This window comes from Lynx rufus, unplaced genomic scaffold (assembly GCF_022079265.1).
Source record: "Lynx rufus isolate CCGP_SWC_20201006 ecotype Redwood Valley unplaced genomic scaffold, mLynRuf1.p SCAF_11, whole genome shotgun sequence".
In the NCBI taxonomy this organism is placed as follows: Eukaryota; Metazoa; Chordata; class Mammalia; order Carnivora; family Felidae; genus Lynx; species Lynx rufus.
The window spans coordinates 43277181-43302966 of NW_025814825.1; the positions used below are offsets into that span (position 1 = coordinate 43277181).

The 25786-nt window shown below is 49.4% G+C and overlaps 1 protein-coding gene across 2 annotated transcripts in view; it reads right to left on the minus strand.

The window, feature by feature from the left end:
• The window catches only part of SH3PXD2A (SH3 and PX domains 2A), a 234714-nt gene extending 208970 nt beyond the window's left edge, over nt 1-25744 (minus strand). For both annotated transcript variants that reach the window (XM_047072698.1, XM_047072697.1), the window contains exon 1: nt 25673-25744. In XM_047072698.1, coding sequence (XP_046928654.1) covers nt 25673-25744 — 72 coding nt within the window. The remainder of the gene's footprint in view (nt 1-25672) is intronic.
• Nucleotides 25745-25786: the final 42 nt, after the last annotated feature.

Below are 25786 nucleotides of genomic sequence, written 5' to 3' on the forward strand. Positions count from 1 at the left end.
CAGAAGCCCGTCTAGGCTGCCACGTGGCCTGGGATTGTTGTGATGGGGAGAGGGGTGCAAAGTGGAGAGGACAACCTAATGGACCCACGAGACTGGGCAGAAGCAGGCGCTGGGCACTCACCCCCCAGCACTGGGCTCATCTTCAGAAGCTCTTGGAAAGCTTTGAAAAAGACATGAACTTTGGGTCCCACTCCCATGCCAAGCTCACTGAATATGGAATCAGCCTCCAGGCTTAGGGCAGGCGAGCCCTAAGGAGGGATTTCATCGCCAGCTTCCCAGCAGAGGTGGAAACCACCCATCAACAGAACACACAATACAAATGAACATCAGGGGGAGGAGAAGTCAAAAGTCACTCCTGGGTTTTGACTCTAGCGACTCGACTCGAAAAAATGGTAGTGCTGTTAATTTAAATACCAGGGAGTCAGGGAGTAGAGGAAAGTGGGGAGGGAGGGAGGGAGGAACTGCCCTTAGTGAGAAGATGCTGGCTGGCTGGGGACAGAAGTTCCTGCTAGAGACACAAGTCTGCCCAGTGGTCAGAGATTAAGTGGAAAAGAAGGTCCAGAACCAGAGCTCAGAGAGAAGAAATGGAAGCACAAAGATGGGTTATTGGACAGAGCTTGGGAAAACATCTTTGGGAAGTAGGAAAGGGTTGTCGAAGGAGGTAAGAGAGATGATGAGAAGTAGCAGAAAACCAGCACAGACAAGCGCCAGGGAGCCAAATTTCCCCTTGTAGCTGCAGTGGAATCACATCCTTCTGGTGCTAACTTCACTCTCTGGGTCCATCCTCCTGATTACAAATCCCCTAGTGAGGCTGCAGGTTACAGAGGCTTAATCTTGGAGCATAACGGAGTAGGTCTTGAAAGCAGCCGCACAGCTAGCACCCCATCCTCCCCTGTTACACTGCAGGTGGACTGGTCTGGACGCCGGACGCCGGACACCGACACTGACTTGTCTTTTATTTCTCTTTTATGCCAGTTTGGTGGTTCTCATGCTGCACAGATTCGCGTACAAAGCGCCCTCGACACTGAACTGGATGGGCAATTTAAGAGACGTTCCAAGGTAATTTTGACCGTCCTTGCTGAGTTGAGAACCTGAGCCACACGTCAGCCGAGGCTGCACCGCACTGCCATCACCTCCCAACTGGTCTTCCAGGTTTCTCCCGTCTCTGGAGTCTAATCGATCCGTTGCACCTCGTGTGGGGCTGCATCTTTAAACACACCCTGGGTCGTGTCAAGCAACACCTCCAGGGCCTCCACGTGCTTGCAGGGAAGTCTGAACTCGCAGCAGGACATTCCAGCCCTGTACCTCAGCCCAGCTTTACTCATACCCCAGTCTCTCCCCATGCCCCAAGTTCTCACACTGGGGCTCCTCTCTGCTCCCCATCAGCTGTCGCCTGCTCTATCGCTGCCTCCCCAGGGAGACCTTGTCTATCCCTCCTTCCTCCTTTAGTAACCCAAGGATTAAGAGCACAAGCCCAGAAGACAAGGGTGCCTGGCTCTGACTCCCAGCCCCACCAATCGTGGGCTCTAACACCCTGGCTAAGACTCTTTCTTCTTTGGTTTGATGGGGATGAGTTAATATCTACTTCACACAGTGGTTGTAGGGACTAAATGAGACAGTTTTCAAAAAGCACTCAACAGTGCCAGGCACATAGTAAGCCATCCATTGAAACAGACAAACACACGCTCACGGGTGCATACACATGCACATTCACTCATGCACACATCTGCTTTTGTATCTCCACAGAGAATTCACATCATACTATTTAGCCACCCATGTGGGGGCCTCTCTCTTACCCTGTGGTTCTACAAGGATAAGGACTCAGTCTTGGTGTTAATCCCCACTACCCATCCAGTCCTTCCATCCCACTAAAGCCCTAATTTCCTAGCAGAGGCTAATTTGTCAAGCAATATGGAGCCACTGAGGGTTTTTTTTTTTTTAATAATTTTTTTAATGTTTATTTTTGACACACAGAGAGAGAGGCAGCATGAGCAGGGCAGGGGCAGAGAGAGGGGGAGACACAGAATCTGAAGCAGGCTCCAGGCTCTGAGCTGTCAGCTCAAACGGGGGCTCAAACCCACGAACCGTGAGATCACGATCTGAGCCTAAGTCGGACTGAGCCACCCAGACACCCCGCCACTGAGGGTTTTTAAACAAGAAAGTGACCCAACCAAAGCAATACCAAGAGATGTTAACTGTGGCACGGGCCAGGATGATTAGGAGTTGGGACTATAAGCCATTTGGGAGCTCCTAGGGTCCAGGGCTGAAGGCCTGGGCTGGAATGGTGGCTGAAGTAGTGTGAAGAAAGCCAGGCGCAGCAGCAGTGAGGTCCACTCCAAAGGAAGCAACCAGAACCCTCTTGACACTACAGTCTTCCTAATGTACAATAAACTCCACCAAGGCATTGAACAGGTAAGCTCCATTCCCAGTTGGGGCTCACTCAAAGGGTGAATTTGCATCTAATTACCTACCACCTCTGCTATTTCAAGGGTCACTCAATCAAATTCTGTGCTGTAATCAAACCTACGCTCAGATGCTCCTGCCTTTTTTGAAACCTTTCCAAACTCAGAATTAGGCCAGACTTCTGTACCAAAGAACCAAGACACCTGGTCCTGAGCTTTCTTTTTATATTTTTAATTTTTATTAACTTACTTTTTAAATTTTGAAATTGTATTATTGTGTTTTTACTTGGAAAATTTTTAGGGGGTGCCTGGGTGGCTTAGTCGGCTAAGCGTCTGACTTCAGTTCAGGTCATATCATGGTTCATGAGTGTGAGACCCGCGTCGGGCTCTGTGCTGACATCTCAGGGCCTGGAGCCTTCCAATAGCATTTGCTCACTTCGTGTCTCTGTGTCACATTTTGGTAATTCTCACAATATTTTAAACTTTTCATTATTATTATTATTATTATTATTATTATTAAATTTGTTATGTGATATTATCTGTGATCAGTGATTATGCTCGCTAAAAGCTTGGATGATGTTTAGCATTTTTTAGCAATATTTTTAAATTAAGGTATATACATTGGTTTTTTTTTTAGACATAATGCTATTGCACACTTAATAGACTACAATATAATGTCAATGTAACTTTTACACGCACTGGAAAACCCAAACACTCATTTGACTCACTTTATTGAGATCTTTGCTTATTGCTGTGGTCTGGAACCAAACCTACAATATCTCCAAGGTTCGCCTGTAAAAGTTATGTGAATGTGGTCTCTCTCTGAAAATATCTTATTGTACTGTACTCACCCTTCTTCTCATGATGATGTGAGATGAGAAAATGCTTACATGGTGAGATGAAGTGAGGTGAATGAGGTACTCATTGTGACGTGATGTTACAATACTTACTGACCTTCTGATCTTATGTAGGAAGGAGGATCATCTCCATCTCCTACAGTTAACTTCAAGTAACTGAATCCACAGCAAGAGAAACTCCAGGTAAGGAAAGACTCCTGCACACATACTTCTTTATCTATCCTCTTCTCCTGTATTTGTGTTATTCCAAATTTCCAGTCGAAATTCACAGAATATTCCAGGTCTCATCCCAGGCACATAGTAGGACAACTTGAAGCTGGGTGTGACCAGATTTTTTGGCCAGTAAAATGTGTTGCTTGCAGATGTATTTTTTTTTAAACTGAAGTATATAATCCATATACCACTAAATTCACCATTTGAAAGTGTATAATTCGGTATTTTTAGTACATTCGCAGAGTTATGTGACCATCGCCACTACCTACTTGCCGAATACCTTCATCATCCCAAAAAGAAACTGCATAACCATTAGCAGTCACATCTCATTCCCCTTTACCCCCAGCCTCTGAAGACTACTGATCTACTTTCTGTTTCTCTGGATTTGTCTACTCTGGGCATTTCATATTAGTAGAATCACACACTACGTGGTCTCTTGTGTCTGGCTTCTTTCAATTAGCATACTGTTTTCCAGGTTCATCCACGCTGAAGTACGAATTAGTGCTCCTTTCCTTTTTGTGGCTTAATAATGTTCCACGGAGAGAAGTATTCAATTGCCACTGGGGTGTCTGGGTGGCTCAGTCGGTTAAGCATCCACCTCTTGATTTCGGCTTGGGTCATGATCTCATGGCTCATGGGTTCAAGCCCTGCCTTGGGCTCTGCACTGATGATGTGGAGCCTGCTTGGGATTCTCTCTCCCTCTCTCTCTGCCCCTCCGCTGCATTCACTCTCTCACTCTCAAAATACAAATATACTTAAATAATAATAATGATAATAATAATAGCCACTGCCAGACACTGCTGCACTCCCTTTCCCTGCCCGAGAGACTGTGCAAACACTCTGAAGCCTTTGTCAGCCTCAGACCCGAATTGCCTACAATGAGCAGAGATCCCTATTCCTTCCAAAGGACAGGGAGTATAAGCAAGAAATAAAACTTCAGGGCTGTTTGTTCTGGTAGCGTAACCCATCCCGTCCTGACCGTTATGCCAATTTTCACTCTTATAAATACACAGCAATAAAAATCCTCACACATGTCTTTCTGTGTGCATTTGGGAGAGTTTCTCTAGACCCTGAGTCTAGGGTATCCACCTAGCAGTGGAACTACTAGGTCACAGGATATGCACACTTTCAACTTTATTAAATTACTAAACTTAGTAATTTAAATATTGCTAAATTCTTTTCCCAAGTGGTTGAACCAAGTAACAATTCCACCAGCAGCATAACTGCATTCCCACTTCCCCATAGTCTAACCAACACTTGGTATTGTTAAGACTTTTCATCCCGTACTTTCCAACGGGGAAGCACGTAATCTCTTGAACAAAACCACTAACTACACTCAAGGGTATAGAATATACCAAATATTATGCTTAGAAAGTCCTTTATGTTGCATCTTTTGTTTTTAAATATTATTTTAGCCTGATACCCAACCATAGGTTGGAAAAAAATGCAAGGTAATAACAATATTTTTGAATTGATTCCACAAACATCAGGAATCCACGAGGGCCTTCATTGTAAACATCACTTCTCATTGTAAGGATTTAGATACAGATGGAATAGGAGAATGGATTAAATGTGGACTGACCTACCCAACATAAACCCCAGATTCTCTTACCCATCAATGTCTCTTCAATAATTTATCCTCCAAAAATAGTAGCCGCAATTCCCAAAAAAATGTATATGCATGTTTAGGGCAGCACTGTTTACAATAGCAAAAAAGAAAAAAAAAAGTTGGACACAACCCAAATGTTCATTAATGGGGGATAGGTTTTAGAAATTATAATTTCTTGCTATCTGCATGGGAACTGCATTGAAGGTAAGATGATACATTTCCATATGGTTTAGGAGAGTTTCAGGTGCGATTTTATTACTTGCAGCTCAACACCCCCTCACAGACTCACCAGTTGTGCAGTGGTCCAGCTCTAGCTAGAGGAGACAAACACAATCTGGCTCCACATGCAGAGCCCTCCTCCAGAGCACTCTGGCAACTTCCCCGTCAGCTGTCCCCAAGAGAGAAGTCCCATGACCCTGCTTCTCGAGGGAAGAAGCTGACCAGGAACCCGGCAACTTTCACCAGAACTTGGTAAGGGGGCTGGGGAGTTAGTCAACATTAAAAACAAATAAAGATTCTTTTATCCTCTCTCCCCATCCCCTCCCGGAAAGAGAGTCTCTGGGGGACTCTGGGATCAGTAAAGGCTTTGCACAGTTTCCACCCTTCCCCCAAGTCACTGACCAGGCCAGAGGAAGTAACGGGAATAAACCACAAGCAAGTTCAACATTTTCCTACAAGACCCAGCCTCAGCCAGTTTCAAGGTGCTATGGCGGGGAGAAAATCCACATGCTACACAGGGTGGGGAGAGGAAATGCTCCAGTGGAAGCTGCACTCAGGACCATGGGCCAGCCCTGCCAAGGCCACTGTGAGGGTTTATGCCCAGGGCTCCTCAGCCACCACGGGGAATGAACCAAGCTCGCCCTACAAGCCATCCAAAGGGCTGACAGTGGATGAACCTTGAAACCATTATGCTAGTGAAAGATGCCCATCACCAAAGACCACACGGAACAGGCAAATCCACAAGGAGAGAAAATAAATTTGTGGTTTCTGAGGGCTGGGGACCAACTGGAGGAGGGGGGTTTGTAGGTGATGGCTAAAGAATTCTTGCTTTTGGCGGTCACGAAAATGTTCTGAAATTGACTGTGGTGGTGGTTGCACAACCCTATGAATATGCTGAAAGCCACTAAATTATACACTTTAAATGGGTCAGTTGTATGGTATGAGAATTTTATCTCAATAAAGCTGTCCCCAAAAGGGAGGGGGGCTAACAGCACCAATGGGGTGCTGTCTGCCACCATCACCCAGGGAGCTCAGCCAGGACGCCAAGCTCCCACTGTTGCCTGTGATGTTGCCATTAATACCGCTTCTATAACTGCCACCAACTCTAGGAATGTGTGCTACTTTTATTATCCTCATTTTACAGATGAGGCAACTGAGGCCTGGGAGATTAAATAATTTCCCCAAAGTCACATGGCTTGTAGGGGCTCTGACTCACCTGTAACTACTGTGGTATTCCACATCCTAATCCAAGTCAGCAGAGAGCCAAACACATCCACAAGGGTTAACACCGTATTAGATAACACCTCATACCAACAGCGTTGGGGCTGGGAAGTTATCAGATAATGGCTTTTGAAAATTTGTGCTGCTCAGGCTGCCTTGCATGAGTTCACCTGCTTCCCAGGGTCCACCCTGGCTGATGCTGGGGATATGCGGGTGGGGCAGAGGTGGCCCTTTAAGGTTCTCTGCTGGCCGGAACTATCTGCTTCCCAAGAGCTGATTGGAGTCATGCAGCTGGCTGGGTACAAGGGGGCCCTCTCCCACCCACTCAGGGACCAAAGAATATTGAGCCCTGTGAGTAAATCCCAAATGTCCCCCACACAGACTCACATCTGGGACTGCAGATTCCGTGGGATTTCCCACTGTACTGACGTGAGCTCTCGTGGATGAGAACGGCCAGGCAATCCCAGTGGCCCCACTGCCTCTGTCTGCCAAGAACTCGCACTGACGAAATCTCTATCTTCTATTCCTTCCAGGAATCCAGCCCCTGCCCATCCCTGCTAGAGGGTAAATCACGTAACAGATAACACTGACAGGTTTGCAATGCCCCATATGTCCACACATCTGGATGTGTAACCTCCTTACTGCAAACAGGAGGGAGACTGGCTCTTGAGGGATTAAATGTAGGTGTAAGTTTCCTTATCTGAGTACACTTTCCACAGCACCCTGTCTCTGAGGCCCAGGGGAGTGACCTCAGGGACTTCTCTCGCTTCCTCCATCCTTCCCTGGTTTTTTGCAGGACCTCCTCCATCTCCACCCTGCTGCGGCCACAACAACTAGTTCCCAGAGCTGGGTCCCCCGGCACGCCTCCACCAGCCATGCAGCCCTGCGGCCAGCCTTCCTGCCCCCCGTGCTTCTTCCTCACGGCCTCCACGGAAGCTGGAAGGGAGGTTTCCAGAGCAAGTTTCCCAGAGGGATAGGAAGGCCTCTCCTGCACAGCCAGAGCCACAGCAGAATCCCAGCTCCCAGGTCACCCTTCTCAGGTCAAAGAGGCAGGAGAAGTGGGAGTTAAGAAGCTGGTCAGATCTCAGCTCTGCCACTAACCTGTATCACCTTTGAGTAAGTGACTTACCCTGATTTCCCGTCTCCTTACCTATAAAATGGGAGTAACCCGATCCTTCTTTTGTGAGAAGGAGGGGAGGTCTGTGGGAACCTGTCTGACAGAAGAGGCACTGGAGAAAAGGATGAAAGGTAGCTACTGGAAGGTGTATGTGATGATCTATGGGACGATTTTATGCCATCTAAGTATTCTTAGATCCCCTAACCTGACCACAAGGACCTCTCAAGGATAAAAGATGGCCCAGGAATATGCCCGATAAACAATGATCCAACAGCCTGTACAACGCACAAAACATACCACGCCCAAACACACTCGTAAACACACACATACACCTATATACACAAACATCTGCCAACACACACACACACTACACATCTCCAAATACACATGCACTCCACACTCAAACACACACACATGCGCACACACACACTCCTTATCTCCCTTTATTCTTCTGAACCAGTCTTGCCAAAATTTTGAATACTGTCACAAGAGGTTTTAATGTTCATAATGTCCAAATCCCTGCCAAGTAGCCAGACTACAACAGATCCAACCAGCCAGATACAAACAGGAATTTGACAACAAACCCCAGAGTGTCCTGCTCACACGTGTCCCGTGGCACCTGGCACAAAGGCCCCCAACCTTGTTTCCTCAGATGCTTACACTGCCCCTCCCAGCCTCACCTTTATGGATAAAGATATTTGATTTCTATTTATCCCTAAGTCCCTTGTTTGTTTCTTTCTTTCCTGGGGCAAGTCCATATAAGGTCAGATTCCCACGTTTCCAAGGCCAAGCTTCTCTCCCCGGTGTTTGCACTGAGCTCCCTCTCTGATGAAGCTGTTGTACTGGTAAGTATTCTTCAGCCCTGTCCACTCTGACTCACTTCAGAAACTGCCCTTTTTAAAAAATTTTTTTTAATGTTTATTTATTTTTGAAAGAGAGAAACAGAGTGCGAGTGGGGGAGGGGCATAGAGAGAGGGAGACACAGAAACCGAAGCAGGCTCCAGGCTCTGAGCTGGCAGCACAGAGCCTGATGCGGGGCTCAAACCCATAAACCGTAAGATCCTGACCTGAGCTGAAGTCGAAGGCTTAACTGACTGAGCCACCCAGGCGCCCCAAAACTGCCCTCTTATTAGCTAAAAAGACCTGCATCAAACAAGGACCTTTTCTGACTCCTCTATAAAAGAGGCCCAGAAATCTCCAGAAACACAGCATGGCCTGGGGGACTGAGTCACAGACAGAGGTGTCCGGTCCTAGCTCCACCACGTGCTATAGCAGAAGTTTGCTATCCTAGTTTCAGTTCAAAGCAGACTCTAAGACAAGGCCATGAGTGCAGCCTGCCTGTTAGGGAGAGGTTTCCAGAAGCCCCAGGTGAAGAGGAACAGAAAGCGAGAGGAGGAAAGGACAAAGGCCAATAAAGGTTGTGCTAATGAGTAGGTTACTGCTGTGGGCATCTGAGGCTTCGTACTGCTGGGGATCTCCTGATGTTCTGGCTGGAACTCACCTCAGAATCCTCCCAGGGAAGGGCAGGCAGTGGAGACATCAACTCCTGCCCCCACAGCTTGAGGGCAACCCCCTAGGATGATAACTCGCCCCCACCCCTTCCCCCGCCCTTCCTCAAGTGTACCTGTTGGGGTGGAGCAAGCTTCCACGGTACCGCAGGCTGGAGAAAGCCCTCATACAAAGAGGTGAGGTGGGGAACCGTCAGGGTCCTTGAAACTACAGGAATCAGTGGCAGGTGAACTCAGGTGAGCCCAGGGGGTACAGGGTGGGGCACTCACAGAAGCCATGTGCCTTTCTTTCTTTTTTTTTTTCAACATTTATTTTTGAGACAGAGAGAGACAGAGCATGAACAAGGGAGGGGCAGAGAGAGGGAGACACAGAATCTGAAACAGGCTCCAGGCTCTGAGCTGTCACCACAGAGCCCGATGCAGGGCTCGAACTCACGGACCGCGAAATCATGACCTGAGCGGAAGTTGGCCGCCTAACCGACTGAGCCACTCAGGCGCCCCGCCATGTGCCTTTCTGAGCCTTTCCTCATCTGTGGAACAGGCAGGAGACCCATACTGCTTCCTCGAGGGTCCCTTAGCGGCAGAGATTAAGGTTGTGAGCTCAGCAACCTGGTACCAGCAGAAAGTACTCTGCAAGGGCAGCCGTGCGGCCATAAACACCCAGAGCTGCTCATCACGGAGGAGATGCAGCGAAGAGTGCAATATAAGGTTCCCAGCCAGAAAACTCAGCCTGGACTGACCATCCTCCCGGTCCCCTTGCTAAGCCTTGAGACAGTACAAGCGGCCACCATGGGGAGTGACCACTGGATACCTTATGCTGTGTCGGGTTCTCATTAGTGACCCTACAGGGAGGGCATGGACACCGTTGGCTGAGGAAACTGAGCTGAGGGGTGGAGCTACTCATTCACAGACACTCAGCTAGGAAATGTGGGAGTCGGCATTCAATCACCTGCTGATGTGAATCTTCACACTCCCCTTTCTCTAGAACACACCACAAGCTCCAGCCAAGATGCCTCTGTCACAAACACCATGGGCCTCTCACAGGTTCTAAATATATATCCAGCAGGTCCCAGAGGTTCTGGGCTGATGGGACGCAGACTCCACCTGCTGTGCCCTCTCAGATGACAACAGTGACACTCCGGGTAGCACTAACTCTCTCCAGGGCATGGTTCTAAGTGCTTTCATCATCATGATCTCATGGAATCCTCCCAGCAATGAGGAAGGCACTGTTACTATCCCCATATCACAGAACAGGAAACTGAAGCAGAGGAGTTAAGTGACTTGCCCAAGGCAGAGCTTGGCAGAGCTAAAATAAATGGCAGAGCTAAAATTTGAACTTAGGCGATCTGGTTCTGAAGCTCTTGCTCTCAATGACTTTCTACGTTCCTCTACTTTCCTTTCCTCCTACCCATTCTCTTCACTGTCTATTAGAAGATGACATCCCCAGATGTTGGCAATGAAACTGCAGCTGACCTCTCTCCTTAGACAAGAATTGACAAAGGCAGCATGGAGAAGACGGGACCCCATGCCCAGGCAGGGCACCTCTCTTAAAGGATCAGGCTCCTGGGGAGACAGTGCAAATGCTCCATGCTGGGTGGGGGTCTCTTTACTGGGGGGTTGGTGTCTCCACTACGGCGCCTGGCACTGTAGCCCAACACAACTGGGATCGAGTGCTTTTGTTTTTTCTTTTGCGGAATGATGACTTTGTGGTCTAGATACTCTAATGGGGGTTCCCAGCATAATCTTTCCAAAAGGAAGGACAAATTCAAGAGAAAGCCAAAGATAACAAGAGTTTCCCAGAGTATGGAGCCAGGGGGAAGCCAAAGCAAGCTGGCCCATGGGGAGGTTGCAGAGATCATATGGAAGAACATCTTGGGGCTCGCACATGAGCAGAGATAACTAGTCAACCCCAGAGAGGGATCTGCCCACAGCTGAAGGCAGTCCTTGGCCACAGACATGATCTTTCCATTTCTTACATTACATCAGCAGAACCACTGCCAAATAGAATAGAAATCCCAGCTCTCTGTTTTCATGCCTCCATCCTGCTTTATAACCAGTTCTACCACCACTCCCAGCCCCTCAAGTGTAAGTTCTGAATGCGGGCTAGAAACAAAGCCAAGCAAATTAGCACAGCCACATAGAAGTCAGGTTAGGAGGAGAGTCATTCTGTCAGCTCTTGGATATGTACACGTGAATGATTCTTTTAGGAGATGTCCTGCTTTATCTGCCAGTGGGAGCACACGCTATTCCATTCATCAAGCTCTTCCTCTGTGCCTGGCACCCTTTTGAAGGCTTTATATGTATTAACCTACTTAATCCTCACTACCAGCCTGAGAGATGCTTTTATTATCCACGTTGTACAGATGAGAAAACTGAGGCGTGGAGAGCTTCAGCACCTCCCCCAAAGGCACAGAGCTCTTGATTGGCAAAGGTGGGATTCAAACGTGGCAGACTGGCTTCAGTGACTTCACTCTAGCTGCCTGTGTAGCACTGGTCATAATCCTCTACTGTGACAGACATACTATTACCTGATTTACAGAGAAGGAAATAGAGGCTCAGAGTTATCCAAGGTCACCAGCTGAGTGGCCGAGCCAGGAGCTGAACTGATGTCAGACTCAAGCCTGAGACTATGGCCACCATGAGGACCTACCTCACTGCAGGGCAGAAGGGGACAGTGCCAGTGGGTGGCCAAGAGGCCAGTGCTGGGCAAGAGGCCACACCAGCTGGCTAGCAAGGCAGGCTCTGTAGGGCAAAGCCCATGGTCCCCCAATGTCCCGTGCCATTATACCCAGAAGGGGCAGGGCCAAGAGAGAGCCAGCCACTGTTGACAGACTGGTAGCTGACAGAGGTGATGTAGCCAACAGCTGCTGTTTATTTTGAGGCCCAGAAGCAGGGAGCAGACTGGTTAGGACCCACCTCCTTCCAACAATAAACTCAACGGGGCAGGGTGGGGAGGTGCCCCTCCTCCTAGCTAAAGCACCAGCCCAGCCACCTGCTGGGCTTTGCAGAGAGCAGAATGGTCTAGGTGTCAGAAACATCTTGCCAGACACTCTAATCTGGCCTCCACCAACACACAGTGTTCCCCACCCCCATGTGCTGGACTTGTAAATGGCCCAGGAAGATAACCACACCCCCTGCAAACCCACTCCCTGCAGTGTCAGGTTCCAGGGACAAATGGTTTTTCCTGTCTTGGGAACAAAGAGGGGCCACTCCTGCTGGCCACCCCCAACTTTGGTTCCCTGACTCTGACACTTGTTAACACCATTCTTACACCTAATGACAAAGTCCTCCATATAAGGTCTTCTACAAATGGCCAACCAGGGCTGGCTGTGGCAAGGCTGGCTGGCAGGATTCCCTGAAAGGCCAGGAAGTAAGGTTTCCCAAAGGACTCTGGGGCCCTGCTCTGCTTCTCCCTAGCCTATGATCTTTGGTCTCCATTTTCTTATCAATAGTGATAGAAATATAATAGTGCTCTTCTCCTCGGATTGCTATAAGGATTAAATGAGTAAAGTGCCTAGAAGATAGGCTGGCACACAATCAGTGCCACCATTATTAAAATCATCATCATCATCATCATCGTCACCACTGTCATTGTCATCAACCCCATTTAGCCTGTGAACTGTGAACACTGGAAGACAGTTTTCCTGGACATGACACATAGAGTTTAGCTTCCCAGGCTAGCCCACATGTAGGTGAACCGGAGACATCTTCCATGGACTTCATGGATGAGAAAGGTTTTGGTGGACTAGCCTGAGAATTTTGACACCATTTACAAAATTATATCAATAGGAATATATACTTTGAACTTCAAAAAAGCCATTTCTATAATTGTAAGTTAAAAGCTATGGTTCTTTAAAAAAAAAAAAAGGAGTGGGGTAGGAGGAAGGGGCTTTAACAGAATGAAGCGTTTGTCCATGTATTTATCCCATTGATCAAAGACCTGCTGTGACCCAGACCTTCTGCTAGCATGGGGAGGAGGTGTTAAAGAGGAAAGGACTGTGCTGCTTGCTGCCTTAGCAGGAGCCCCCACCCCCTGGCTTCCAGCTGAAGGAACTGCTTTCAGCTCGGTGCCTTGTGCACAGTAGGTACAAAACTAATGTTCAGTCAGTGAAACGCCCTAACAAGTGCGCTGCCTTTGGGGTGTTGGAGCTCCCATCCATGACACTGCTGCACTTCCCCAGAGAGTCTTTCTTAGAAGGTCAGGGTCCAACTCAAACACAGTCCCCAGAGCAACCTCTCTGCAGTTTGGGGGCCAGTTTCAGTCTTCAGCAAGTCCTGAGCAAGCACCATGCTCATTTCCAAGAGGGATGCAAGGCCCTCCTTGGCCCCTTTACCTGTCTGACCTCACTGCCCACTGCTCTCCCCCTCACCTCTTCCACGTGGCCTGCCCAGCCTTTTCTCTGGAAAGGCCAAGTAGAGTCCTACCTCAGGGCCTTAGCACTGGCTATTGCCTCACCCTCAACAACTCTCCCCCAAGTATCTGTACACCTTACTGCCTCACCTCCCACAGACTTTACTCAAAAGTCACTGTGCAGTGGGCACATCCCCAGCCACCCTCTATGAAATAACACAACTACCACCACCATCTCTGGTCCCCCTCCCCCCACCCCAGGTTTCTGTACCACATTTATTCCCCATCTAACACACTGTGTATTTTACCTAAAATAGGTTTGTTCATTGTCTTCCTTCCCCTGTCAGAATGTCAACTCAAAAAGGGCAGCGATTTTTATCTGCCCTCCTGTGTTCCCAGCGGTAGGGACACAATCAACGCTGAAATGTTGACGAATGGCTAATTGAATGACCGAGTAGGTAGCACGTCGAGGTCCATCCCCGGAGGAGCTTTTCCATCAATCAGGCACACCAGACATGGGCCTGCCAAAAGCTGACCAACCAAGGCCATTCTTGGTAAGTGCCATACAAGTGGTAAAAACGATAAACATCATAAAAATTCATAGGCAGGAAATGTTATAACAGGTGGCATCAGGGAAGCTTCTGGGAGGTGGCAGAAACGGAGTAAAACCATGAAGGAAGACCATGATAATAATGGTAACAATAACTGCCATTTACTGAACAGCTACCTTATGTCTGGCACAGTAGAGAGTAACAATCATATGGGCTAGGTAGCATTGTCATTCCCATTTTACAGATTAGAAAACTGAGGTCTACAGACATGAAGAAACTTGACGAAGTGAGAAAAGCTAGTAAGAGGCTTCCGAGCTGGAGCTCATGTGGCCAAGGCCATCGGTGCCCTTGCCCCCACCCTCTTGTTCTCAAATTCCAACTACTGGCCTCTGAGGCCTTCTCAGGGCTGCCAGAGCCCTGTCTAGCCTGAGTAAGCAGCAGGTGGCAAGTGTCCAGAATTAAATGTCCCCCTACTCCAAAACACAGTGCTGTGGCCACAAAACCACCATCCGCAAGGACAGGATGCAGAGCCCCCATCATCTGGAGCATCTGAAAGGCCAGGCCTTCAAAAGTGGCTCTGGACAAGAGCTCAAGGGGAATAAAAATTTAAATCCCAAAATAGAAGCCAGACCCTGCCAGGGGTTCAATCTCAGTAGTGAGAGGTTTGTTATCTTATCCCAACCATATCATGTGTTGATGGAGGGGCTCAGTGGGAGGTCAGAGTGGGCAGAGGACCCAAGGGTTTCATCCCGACCCTTTAAGTTTCATCCCACGTGATACACTCCCTAGACCCCCCAGCCTCAAAATCCTCAGGAGACAAAGCCATGTACAAAGCCACAGGTCCTCAGCCTCCCAAGGGAACCCACACTGTGCACACTCCCTCTGGGTCTGCTCCCCTTCTTAAGCCTCAGGGCCAGGCTGCAGCGTTCCATACCCCAGCAGAGCTCAAATCATGGCCATGACTTTTATGGGTGCACATGGCAGAGGGCGAAATACAGACACAGAGGAGGCAGGGAAAGACCAAATGCACCTAGTTTTGGCATGTATGGATGCTTCCAGCTGCGGGCTGGAATAAAAAGAGAACTCCTAATTAGACACCCAACCAGGCAATCCATCCAATCTCCAGGGAGCACACTGGAACCATCATAGGCTTTGTTGCTGGAGAGACCTGGGTTCAAACCCCACGTTTGCCATACTGCCATGCGATAGAGGGCAAGGTGGGGCGTCTCTCCGAGCCTTGGTTTCCTCGTCTACAAAACAGGGTCAGTGCTCAGGGTTTGTGGGGATTAAAGGACACAGTGGATGGAGGGGAAGCCCCAGCCCAGTGCCTGTACCTAGAAGGGGCTCCACTCACACTCTTACTCAACTCCCCTACTTCCCCTGCCTGGGAGCTGCTACATCCAGAAATCATGGAGAAATGAGGCTGCCCTTCTCCAGCTGCCCATGAGCGATGACTAAAGTAAATAATTAATCCTGGCTTGAACCAAAGTTCGGACATTGTCCTATTATAGACCTGAACTCTGAGAGAAGGACCAGTTTGCCAACCCACCAGGGCTCAGAGCAGCAGAAACCTCTGGGTAGTCACTTCCGGAAGCCCTGCCCCCACTGACAAGTGACTGTGTGTCCCTTCCAGGTGCCAGGCACCTAGCTGAGAGCTCGATGAATCAATTCCAGCCCAGGGGCCGAATTCAGGGGAGAGTTTCACTCTGTCAGAGCCCTGCTGCCAGCACCATGCCAGGCCAGCTAGGCTGCCTTCGATGTTGTTACAAAGAGAAATTCTCCCACACAGGCGAGTCCCTTAAAATAGCCCTTTGGGTCTGGGCCATCAGGAAACAGAACAAAGCTGGGTCAGAACGGGGCCTACCGTGAAAGACTTTGCAAAGCAGCCGCTTCAAGCAGGGACAATCCCTTCACACTCAGAACCCTTAGGTGGGCAAAAGCGGCAAGGCAGGCTTTCTCAACAAAGAACCCTTCCACAGGAGGACAGCATGCTCGGTGGGCAGAAGGCCCCGCTACCCCTGGGGCCAGCCCTGGAGAGGGACCAAGTGTGTAAAGCACGGTGACAGTGTGAAACAGGCACAGGCTGGGGGCAAGGGGTCAAACACGCCTGGCTTTGTGCAAGGCTAATAATGATGCAACCTATGCTTTCTGCACGGTAGTTTCCACAGGAGTAGTATGGGGTTAAAAATGCATGCCTTCAGGGCTGGGTGGGGACCAGAGATTATAAACAAAAGGCCTGGCAGTGCCTGGCATAAACCAGGAATTCAATGCATGGTAGCTGGATGATGATGATGTCTATGTAATACAGGCCAAGGTCTCCTTTATTACCAAGAGAAAGTATTCCCAGAATAAAGGGAAACAGCAAGGGCTCTCTGCCCGGGACCACTAGCGACAGGCCAAAGTACAGACTGGCCCACACCCACTCAATCCCTTACCCCACCCGGTAGACCCTGCTAGCTCGTGATTCCCTACTCCTCACTCCCCAAAGTTAGCAGTGATCCAGTTCCACCAGGCTCCAGGGATCCCAGAGACAGACTGGGGGCCCCTGCATAATTTATGCTGCACTGACACACACAGAGGAAGGGACTCTGTCCCCATCCCACATGTCCCTCCACCCTGGCTTGGGGAGGGTGGCTTCCTCACCCGCCAAAGGGAAATGACAGCAAACGGCCGGAGAAAGAGCCAAGCGGAGGGGCAGGACGGCCAGCTGTTTCCCCTTTGCTAACTCAGCGCCTGACGTCACTTCCTCCCCTCAGGTAATAGCAGAGATGTGACTGGAAATAGCTCTGTCTCTTCCCATTCACAAAAATGACAGGCATGGAAAGAAGCAAAGTGTAGTTCCCAGAGGCACTTTTCTAGATGTCTTCAATGAGGGCCTAAGGTGATCCTCAGTCCACCCTGGCTACGAGGCTTCTCAGGGGACAGAGCAGGGCCAGGAAACCTTGTATGAAAATTCCCTGGAGGTCAGGAACAGCTCCCCTTTGTAAAGCATCCCTAGCCCCACACACATGAGAAGCTCGACTGAGGGACTCGGGAACCCTTCACACAGTCTCTGGGCTCAGCACTTCCCCAAGCAGCTTTCACACCCACCCTCCCCTCTGCAAGGCAGGCCAGCAAGGAAGCAATCACCCCATTTACTAGAAGGGCAATTGGAGATCTAGAAGGGGACGGTGACCTGTGGAAGGTCTCACATGTGGAGAAGCCAAGCAGCCAGGCCTCAGGCGGAATCTCCTCAGGGCCTGGTCTCCCCAGATGGAACGTGTGACTGAGGGGCTGTGAGGCTGTGGGGACAGGGCAGATCTGGAGCCAGCAGGCTCCTCTCTATATGCAGCCTATTAGCAGTATGGTGTTTGGCAATTTATTTAAGCTCTCTGGGCCTCAGTGTCCTCACCTGCACGATGTGGAGGCCAGAGGTAACTACACGCTTTGGGGGGCTGTTTTGAGAGTTTCCATGTAAAACTCGTAGCACGTAGAAAGCACTCAGAAATGTTAGCTGTTATTGTTATTATTCCATTTTCCCTAAAGAATCAGGCTTACTGGAATATCTGACAGTGTGGCAGGGGTTTAAATAAATGAAGAGGTAATCTGAAGCATTGTATTTAAAACTAAAACCAGTTCAGAGACATGTTGAAGCAGAAGGCAACATTAATGTGAACGTTTGGGGTGACAACCTAGGCTCCCAGCAAGCTGTTTAAAGCTAGCCCCCAGGCCCTATAGAGATAGGGGTTTCCTGGGGTGCTGGCTGGCTCAGTTGATACAGCAAGAGACTCTTGATCTCGGGATTTTGAGTTCGAGCCCCACATTAGGGGTAGAGTTTACTTAAAAAAGAATAAGTAAAAATATGGGGCACCTGGGTGGCTCAGTCGATTAAGCGTCCCACTTCGGCTCAGGTCATGATCTCACTGCTCGTGGGTTCGAGCCCTATGTTGGGCTCTGTGCTGACAGCTCAGAGCCTGGAGCCAGCTTCCAATTCGCTGTCTCCCTCTCTCTCTCTGCCCCCCTCCCGCACATGCACACCTCCACGTGGGTGCACGCACTCTCTCTCTCAAACATAAAAAAATCTTTACAAAAAAATAAGTAAAAAAGAAAAAAAGCTAAATATTTTTTGATTTTTTTAATGTTTATTTATTTTTGAGAGAGAGAGAGACAGAGAGAGAGAGAGAGAACAAGAATGCGAGCAGGGGAGGGGCAGAGAGAGAGGGGGATACAGAATCCGAAGCAGGCTCCACGCTCTGAGCTGTCAGCACAGAGGCCAACGCAGGGCTTGAATTCATGAGCTGTGAGATCATGACCTGAGCCAAAGTCGGCCGCCCAACCGACTGAGCCACCCAAGAGCCCCAATATTATTTTAAAAACCAAAAGGATAGGAGTTTCCTTTCTCTTGCTACTGGGGTACTGGGGAGTGTGGATGGAAATCACCCCACCGAGCACACTGCTGCGGCACCAGGCCCAGCCCGCCGGGGCCCTCCACCGATGAGGCCCGAAGCAGCCCCTGCCTCACTCCCAGCTGCATCCTCTCTCCTCCACCTCCTACCCCACCCAAGACCTCTGGGGTGCAATCAACTTTTATGAGGCAACCTGACCCCTCCGAGTAAGAGCTATAAACAGAGAGGGCTGGGCTCTGGCCCGTCAACTAAAGAACCAATGCAGAACCAGAAAAAGGGCTCCGGTTCTCACCTCCGTCCCAGCCGTGGCTGCCAGAACAACCCAGCTCTGGGGCCCACCCGAAGGACCCCACAGTGACAGTCGGCTCCAGTCCTAAGAAGCAGAGGAATGATTCTCCCAAGGAATACTGTGTGGAGGTGTCTACGCAACAAACTGAGTTCCCTCAACTGGCATTTGAGGCTCTCAGAAGCTACCCCCGACCTTTCTCCTTATCCTCCTCCCCCACATGGGTTTTGCCCTTGTTTTCCTGGCAGATTCCACCTCCAGGACCTTTGCTTTTCCCTTCCTTGGAATGCCCTTCCCCGCTTTTCCCACCTAAACCCTACTCCTTCCCATCCAAATCCTAATTACTCCTCAAAGCCCAGGATGAGCCTGCCTGTCCCAGCCCGGCTTCCCTGAAAACTCCAGTTCACAGAGAGCACTCCCCCTCCTGAAAAGCTTTAGGATTTCCTCGTTATTAAAGCTATGACCTATGTTGTGCTTAACACGTGCCAGGGACTGTTCTAAGCTCTTCACATTTATGAACCCATTGAATCTTCACCACCACCCAACGAGCTAGGTCCTATTTCCCCCACATTTTATGTTTTTTTTACAGATGAGGAAACAGGTTCAGAGAAAGAAGTAGCTTGTACTGGGTCCCATGGTAGCCAGTGGTGGAGACAGGCTTCCAGCCTGGGGCCTGCAGAGCCCAGGTGCTCTCCCACAACACAGCCTTCCAGATGCACATGACCTGAACCCCTTGGTTATTTTCATAGCCCTCCCTCACTGACCCAGCTCTGAAGGGGAAGACAGCAACAACCTCACAGACTTCAGTGTCAGAGACCAGGGTAGAATCCCAGCCTTGCCACTCAATTACTCTGAGAGTCACAAAAACACCGCGAGCCTCAATTTCTACATCTGCAAAGTCGGGATAAGAAACACCTCCCTACCTCATATGGTTGTCACATAGTTCAAACAAAAGGCCCTCTAAAAAATACTTTTACACTGCCTGGCACATAGTCAGTACTCACATACTGAGTCTTCCCCTTCTCTCCTCACTGTGCATCTTGACACCCTCACTGGACTCAGCTCAGCACTTGTTGCCAAAGCGGTGCCTTGTCTAGAGGTTACTCGCGGGCACGAAAGGGGCCTTCCTGTGGTTTGCCCTCAGGCCCTCCTGTGCACACGTCCAGACCCCTGACCTCTCCGTTCACCTGCTTTCCTGTGGCTGACTCCACTCCAGGCGGCGGCAGCCTGGCCCAGGCGAGAAGTCACATGCAGCTCTGGGAATCACCTCTTGAAATGCTGATAGCCCTACTGGACGCTTCCATTATTTTTGGCAATTGTCATGGCAGAGAACAGCCCTGGCCCTGGCTCAGAACCTGTTTCCAAAGCCAGAGCTCCACCTCATTTCCCACACACACGCCTTGTCCTTCCTGTTCCCTGGATCCCTGTCCTAATCCATTATGATTTTTCCTGGATTCTCAGAACTCAAGAGGAGTAAGTGTAACTACCATATGTATAACTCTATTATTTGTTTGATTTTGTTTAATTAAGAGGCAAAAGGGAACAGGGTTGCCAGTTAGACTTTTTCTGGCCAAGAACTAGTCTGGTCAGTGACTCAGGATGAGGAAATTAGAAGGCAATTTCCAGGGGACTGCCATGCAATCCCAAAGTCCTAGGTCCTAACACTCCTCTAATTCATGGCCTCCACTGGCCATTAACTCATGCTGGCCCTGGAATATCTCTTTGGAAAATGCAGCAGCTGGCACTTATGTTTCTGGAGCTGGAGTAAGTCTCCTCTAACATCAAATAGGTTTATTTTTCCCTTCCCTTCACTTCCCCTCTGCCTGCCACCACACATGGTGATTCCAATCCTGATCTGTCCTCACCCCCTCCAAACCCGCACTCAGGTCCCAAAAGGGCCATGATAAATGGCTGGTTGTGCTCCATGTTCCAAAGGCCAGTAGGATGTGGTTGGTTGTTCCATGAGCAGGAAGCTTTGTCAGACCCGTGAATCACCCCTGGATCACTCACTCGCCTCCTTGGAAAAGGAGAAAAAACTGTTCTTGTGTGTATGTGTATGTGTATGTGTTTGTGTAAGAGGGAAAGACAGAGACAAAAAGAGAAAAAGAAAGCAGGCAAGAGTAACCCATGTGTAGTACTGACCTTGGGGCTAGGGTCCTGTTTGACCTTGCCCTTACTGGATGACCTCTCTACTCCTCTTCCTTAACCCATGTCCCTTCCCTTCCCCTTCCCAACTTATAGCAGCCATTACTAGATCTGCTCCAGGAAGCCCTCCAGGTCTGAACAGCTGCTCCTTGTTTATCTGTTTCTGTTGTGTGTTGGGTGTTTTCCATGGGGCATGTAGCCCAACTTCCCATCACACTATGAGCAGCTGGTCTTTCCATTTTTGCCTCAGCCTTTCCTTTTCTCTGAGCTTCACCTACCAGGTCTTACATGTACTCTAGCGTTTTGGTGATCATGAAATGGAAGGAACACCAGATGGAAACTAGAATATGTTGAATGAGCATGGTAGGGACCAGGTATTAAGTAGAATGCTTTACCCAGAATTATCTCAAATCAATTCTCCAAAACTCCTGTGAGGTTACAAGCGAGGAAACTGAAGCCCAGAGTGGCACAGCAAGGAAGGGCCAGAGGTGGGATTCAAACCCCGATCTACCCAACAACACTCATTTGGTAATGGAACTGGCCTTCAGAAGACCCTTTCTACAGCTGCACATCCTTCCTCCTATAACACTGGATCCACACTCTAAGGGCTTAGAGAAAAAATGAAGGGCAGAGAAATGAATGGGTCTAGAGCCAATTCCTAAAAATGTACTCCCAGGACCAAGACCAAATTCTGTGATGATCTACACACACAAGAGGATGTACTATTTCCACAGTGTTGATCCTTAATTCATCACCTCCTGCATCAGTGGGGACCAGATATCATCCTGGATCCACTCCATTCTCCCTGCCTCACCATGCTCGCCCTCCATTGCTTTCACAAACTCACCTCCACTGCTTTCACGAACTCTGTGGCATGAGGTGAATGTCCCACGGGACATACAGTGAAGCAGTCCTCAAGACCACCATGCACTGCTCTCTCAGTGACATGCAAGCCCAAGCCTGGTCTCCCCACCCTGACTTTAGTTGATGAAAGGGCCCCATTTTAGGTTCATATCCTCCTTAGCAGGTAAGCTAACCTGTTTACCCAGATCTGCCTTATGCTAACTGGGAGACTCTGGGCAATCTCTAACCTTTCCAAGTTAACCCACCTCTCGAAAGAAATCAAAGAACATACCCAGGTTAGGGTGCATTAGGGTACATCTGATGAACTGTAGGAATCACACGAAATCATGAATGTTAAGTGTTTGGCACCGCTGATGGTAACTGCTAACAATGGCTATTATTCGCATTCCCTAAAGAGTCCTGTAGAGGATCAAAACATTCATGACTGATATTTGTCTGAAATAAACAATCAGGAAAGGAAACCACTGTAAAAGCACAATGCCTCCCAAATCCAAACAAATACTTTGTTCTAGATAAACGAGCTTCTCTCCAGTGCCATATGACTTGACACACACCTACACGTGCATGTGAGTGCAAAGAATTATGGTAAACCTGAACTAGAATTCTTATGGAAAATGTTTCTATGGAGGTATCTGCAGGTTGCATCCAGCATCATCAGGACCATTTGAAAGACAAGCGGTCTGAGGCCAAAGTCACTTGACCTAAGATCTCCCCAGGGGCAACTCATAAAAGTCAAGCGAGGAGCCCAACTCCACGGCAGGGAGCCTGGTCTAAGTGGCAGGTGCCCACTTTCCCTGAACCCCACCCAAGCAGGGGCTTGGCAGAGAGGAAGGAAGCAAGGGCTGACAGCACCATCCAAACAATAGAAGCCACTTGCCTGTCTTTTCATAAACAGACTAAAAGCACAAGACCCTCGATGTTTAGGCAGCTCCCCCTTGTCCTGGAGGCAAGCACACCCTTTGCTGGATGTCCTGAGAAAAACTTTCCACTGTGTTCCCAGTGTTCTGCAGCCAGCAGAGCCCCTCCTGCTTGGGCCCCAGGCTTCTCATCAGCCAGCTCCAGCTAACGTGCACATCCCATAAAAACTCTCTGCTCTGCAATGTGCCAAGCCACAGAATAAGAATTCACCATCAGTGGAGGAGAGGCGGGAAGGGGGTATGCTTCTCCAGTGCAGAGGGCTTCCAGAACATCTGCGACTTGGGCTCAGCGCATCCTGCCAGCTACCCACACCAGAGTACCTTACCCAGGACACTTGACCTTCTGGTGTGTGGTATCCACCGTACAAGCACCATGAGGGGAGGAGATCCTAAGCTTCAGAGGCACAAGCTCCCCCAACCTGCTCCTCCTGCCGCTATAAGCCCAGCTGACACTTTCTATTATTGGGTCCCCTCTCCTTATATTATGCCCCATTAATGCCCCAAATACGTAGGAACCTCTTACTATCACCAGATACTTGATTTCCTAGTCAACTCCAACCAGACTTAAGGGTACTTGGATGAACAAAACCCATGCCATGTTCAAAATGCCAGTTGTGAATGGTTGTGAATGGTTGTGAATGGTTGTGTTGCAAGTGACTTTATCCCGTCTCCATTTCCCTCCATTTCCTCTTCTGTAAAATGCGGGGGGTGGGGGGGTGGTGAGCCTGATGAGTCCTGCCAGCTCCACAATTCGACAACATATAACACTTTCTCCTTTAATTGTTCTCTACAACCTTATTTTAGAGCCCTGTATGGCCCCAGCTGTTCAGTGACATCACTCCCTGTCCCAAACATAATGTCGATTCTTACATGGGAAGCAGAGATGTCCTGGGAAACGCTGTCTACAAAAAGAGAGGAAATGATCATTTCAAGGGAATCAGACAGGACTTCTTTTGTGTTTTTCACATAGAACAAGTTATTATCAATCTGAAAACCCGAACTCTTTCCCTCTTTTTTGCCAGACCATTAATAGCTACTTTTCAAAAGTGCTTTCTTAGTCAGAATCTCACCAATAGTAAGCTATCATTTAGTGAGGGCTTGTTACCTGCCAGGAACTGTGCTAAGTGCTTTTCATGGATGATCTCATTTAATTCTCCAGACCACTCTATGAAATAGTACTATTATTATCCTCACTTTAAAAATGAGGAACGCTGAGTCCCACAGAAGTTAAACAGCTTGCCCAAAGTCACATAGCTAGTTAGTGGCTAAGCCAGGCTTTGAACAGGACCCTCCCCCAGCCCCAGCATTAACCACCTTTCACTGCCGTCCGCAGTGGGTACCCAGTTGTTTTAGCAACCTTTCTGGCTTGTTGCCAGTACATTCAACATCTGTAATCTTGGACATCACTGGTCAGAGCTAAGATCAGATGTTTCACGTAAAATCGAGAGCAGAGAAAAAGCACCAGCGTGGGTCTCAGAGCAGAGAGTGCCATCTGTTGAATGCAGGGCCTGCCTTACCTGAGGACTAGAAAAGAGAACCCCTAAAACTTAGCCTGCAACGTCTGAAAAAAATGGTTAGGAAGGCCACCTTGATACTAAGTGCTGGGATGTGCAAATGGACATCTGTACCTGGAGCAGGGTGACCACATAGTAACCCAAGTCCTCTAAAAGGAGCTTTCTTGAAATGAAGATGCTTGCTGAGTCAAGCAAGGAACAACTCCCCCCCCCCCCCCACCATGGGCACCCACCTCTCTGTCTGGTCAGGAACCAGACTCCTTAGTTTACCTCCTCTCCAATCTGAGCCCAGGCCCATTTATTCGATTCTTAAAAAAAAAAAAAAAAAAAAAAAAAAAAAGCCCCAAAGTTCAGAGCTATTGGTGATACAGACAGAAAGAGTAGCCCGAGGCTGACGTTGGCACAAACCTTAGTCCTCTTCCAAGAGAGAAATAAAAGCCATTTCTCAGAGAGCAATGTGCAGTCTAGGGCAGCAACCTACAGCCTGTTTTAATTGTTAAAATTAATGCTTTGAGCATTCTAAATCCTCCTTTAAGTGCCTAATTTGCAAATAAGATACAGCCCTTCTGCTTTGCGTGCCTGGCTGTCTCTTCTTTCTCAAGTACAGAAGCAAAGCGGTTCAGACAGGCGTCCTCAGCCATCAAGGACACCATGTTTACTTCCTAAGGTGCGAAGGATGGCAAGACAGGACCGGCTGAGATGAAAGGGGGACGTGTCACACAGACCCGGGGCTCAGCTCGGCTCAGTCAACCTTAGCCCCTTCTCATTAATTGTGGGGAAGGAAGGGGGAGGGGCAGCCGGCCGTTCCTTGGAGACCACAGCAAACATTTGCCTCCTCGTGTCTGGAGACGGAGCATCACTTAAGAGGAAATGAACCCGGTTAAGGGTCACGTCCAGAGAAGGGATAAAAGGAAAAGCCACAATTCTCCTCACACCGACGGACACAATGACTTTAAGAAGGAAATCAAAGCTCAGGGCTGAGGGTGGAGGTGGGGCAGGGGGCGCGGCGGCTTCCCTCTGCCCCCAGACCCAGGCCTAGGGAGGCAGAGACCAGAGCAAACGTGGGAGGACAGCACGAGGCTTCCTTCCCCAGGACAAGCCTCAGAAAGACTCACGGGGCGGCGTGAGCGTGAGCGACCCAAAAGCCCCCAGGGAGGGCCAGGAGATGCTCTTTCCCAACGGAGCTACTCAGCTAGGGCTTGACGAAAGCTCCCCCCACAATCCATCAAAGCTCAGGCGGACAGATGACTTCACCGTTGTAACAGACAAGGGCAGCCACTTGCCAATTCCAATGCCAAAAAAAGAAAACGGGGGGCGGGGGGAGTGGAGAAAGGACAGAGAAGGCTTCCCTGGAGATCACAGCCCTGCGAAGAAACTCCACAGCCGAGGGCTGCCCTGTGGGCACTCAGCTCCGGGACTGAGCGGGTGAGGGCGAGGGGGCCCCCCGGGGGTCCTCGGGAGGGGGGGTGTCTCCGGCCAACCCCCCGCAGGGGTCGGTAGGGGCAGTACTCACGTAGTGCTTGGAGGGGTTCCTCCGCTTCTCCACATCCACCACCGTGGCGTCCTGCACGCAGTAGGCCAGCATCTTCCCCCCCACAAAGAGAGTGGCGCCCTCCAGCGGCGTCAC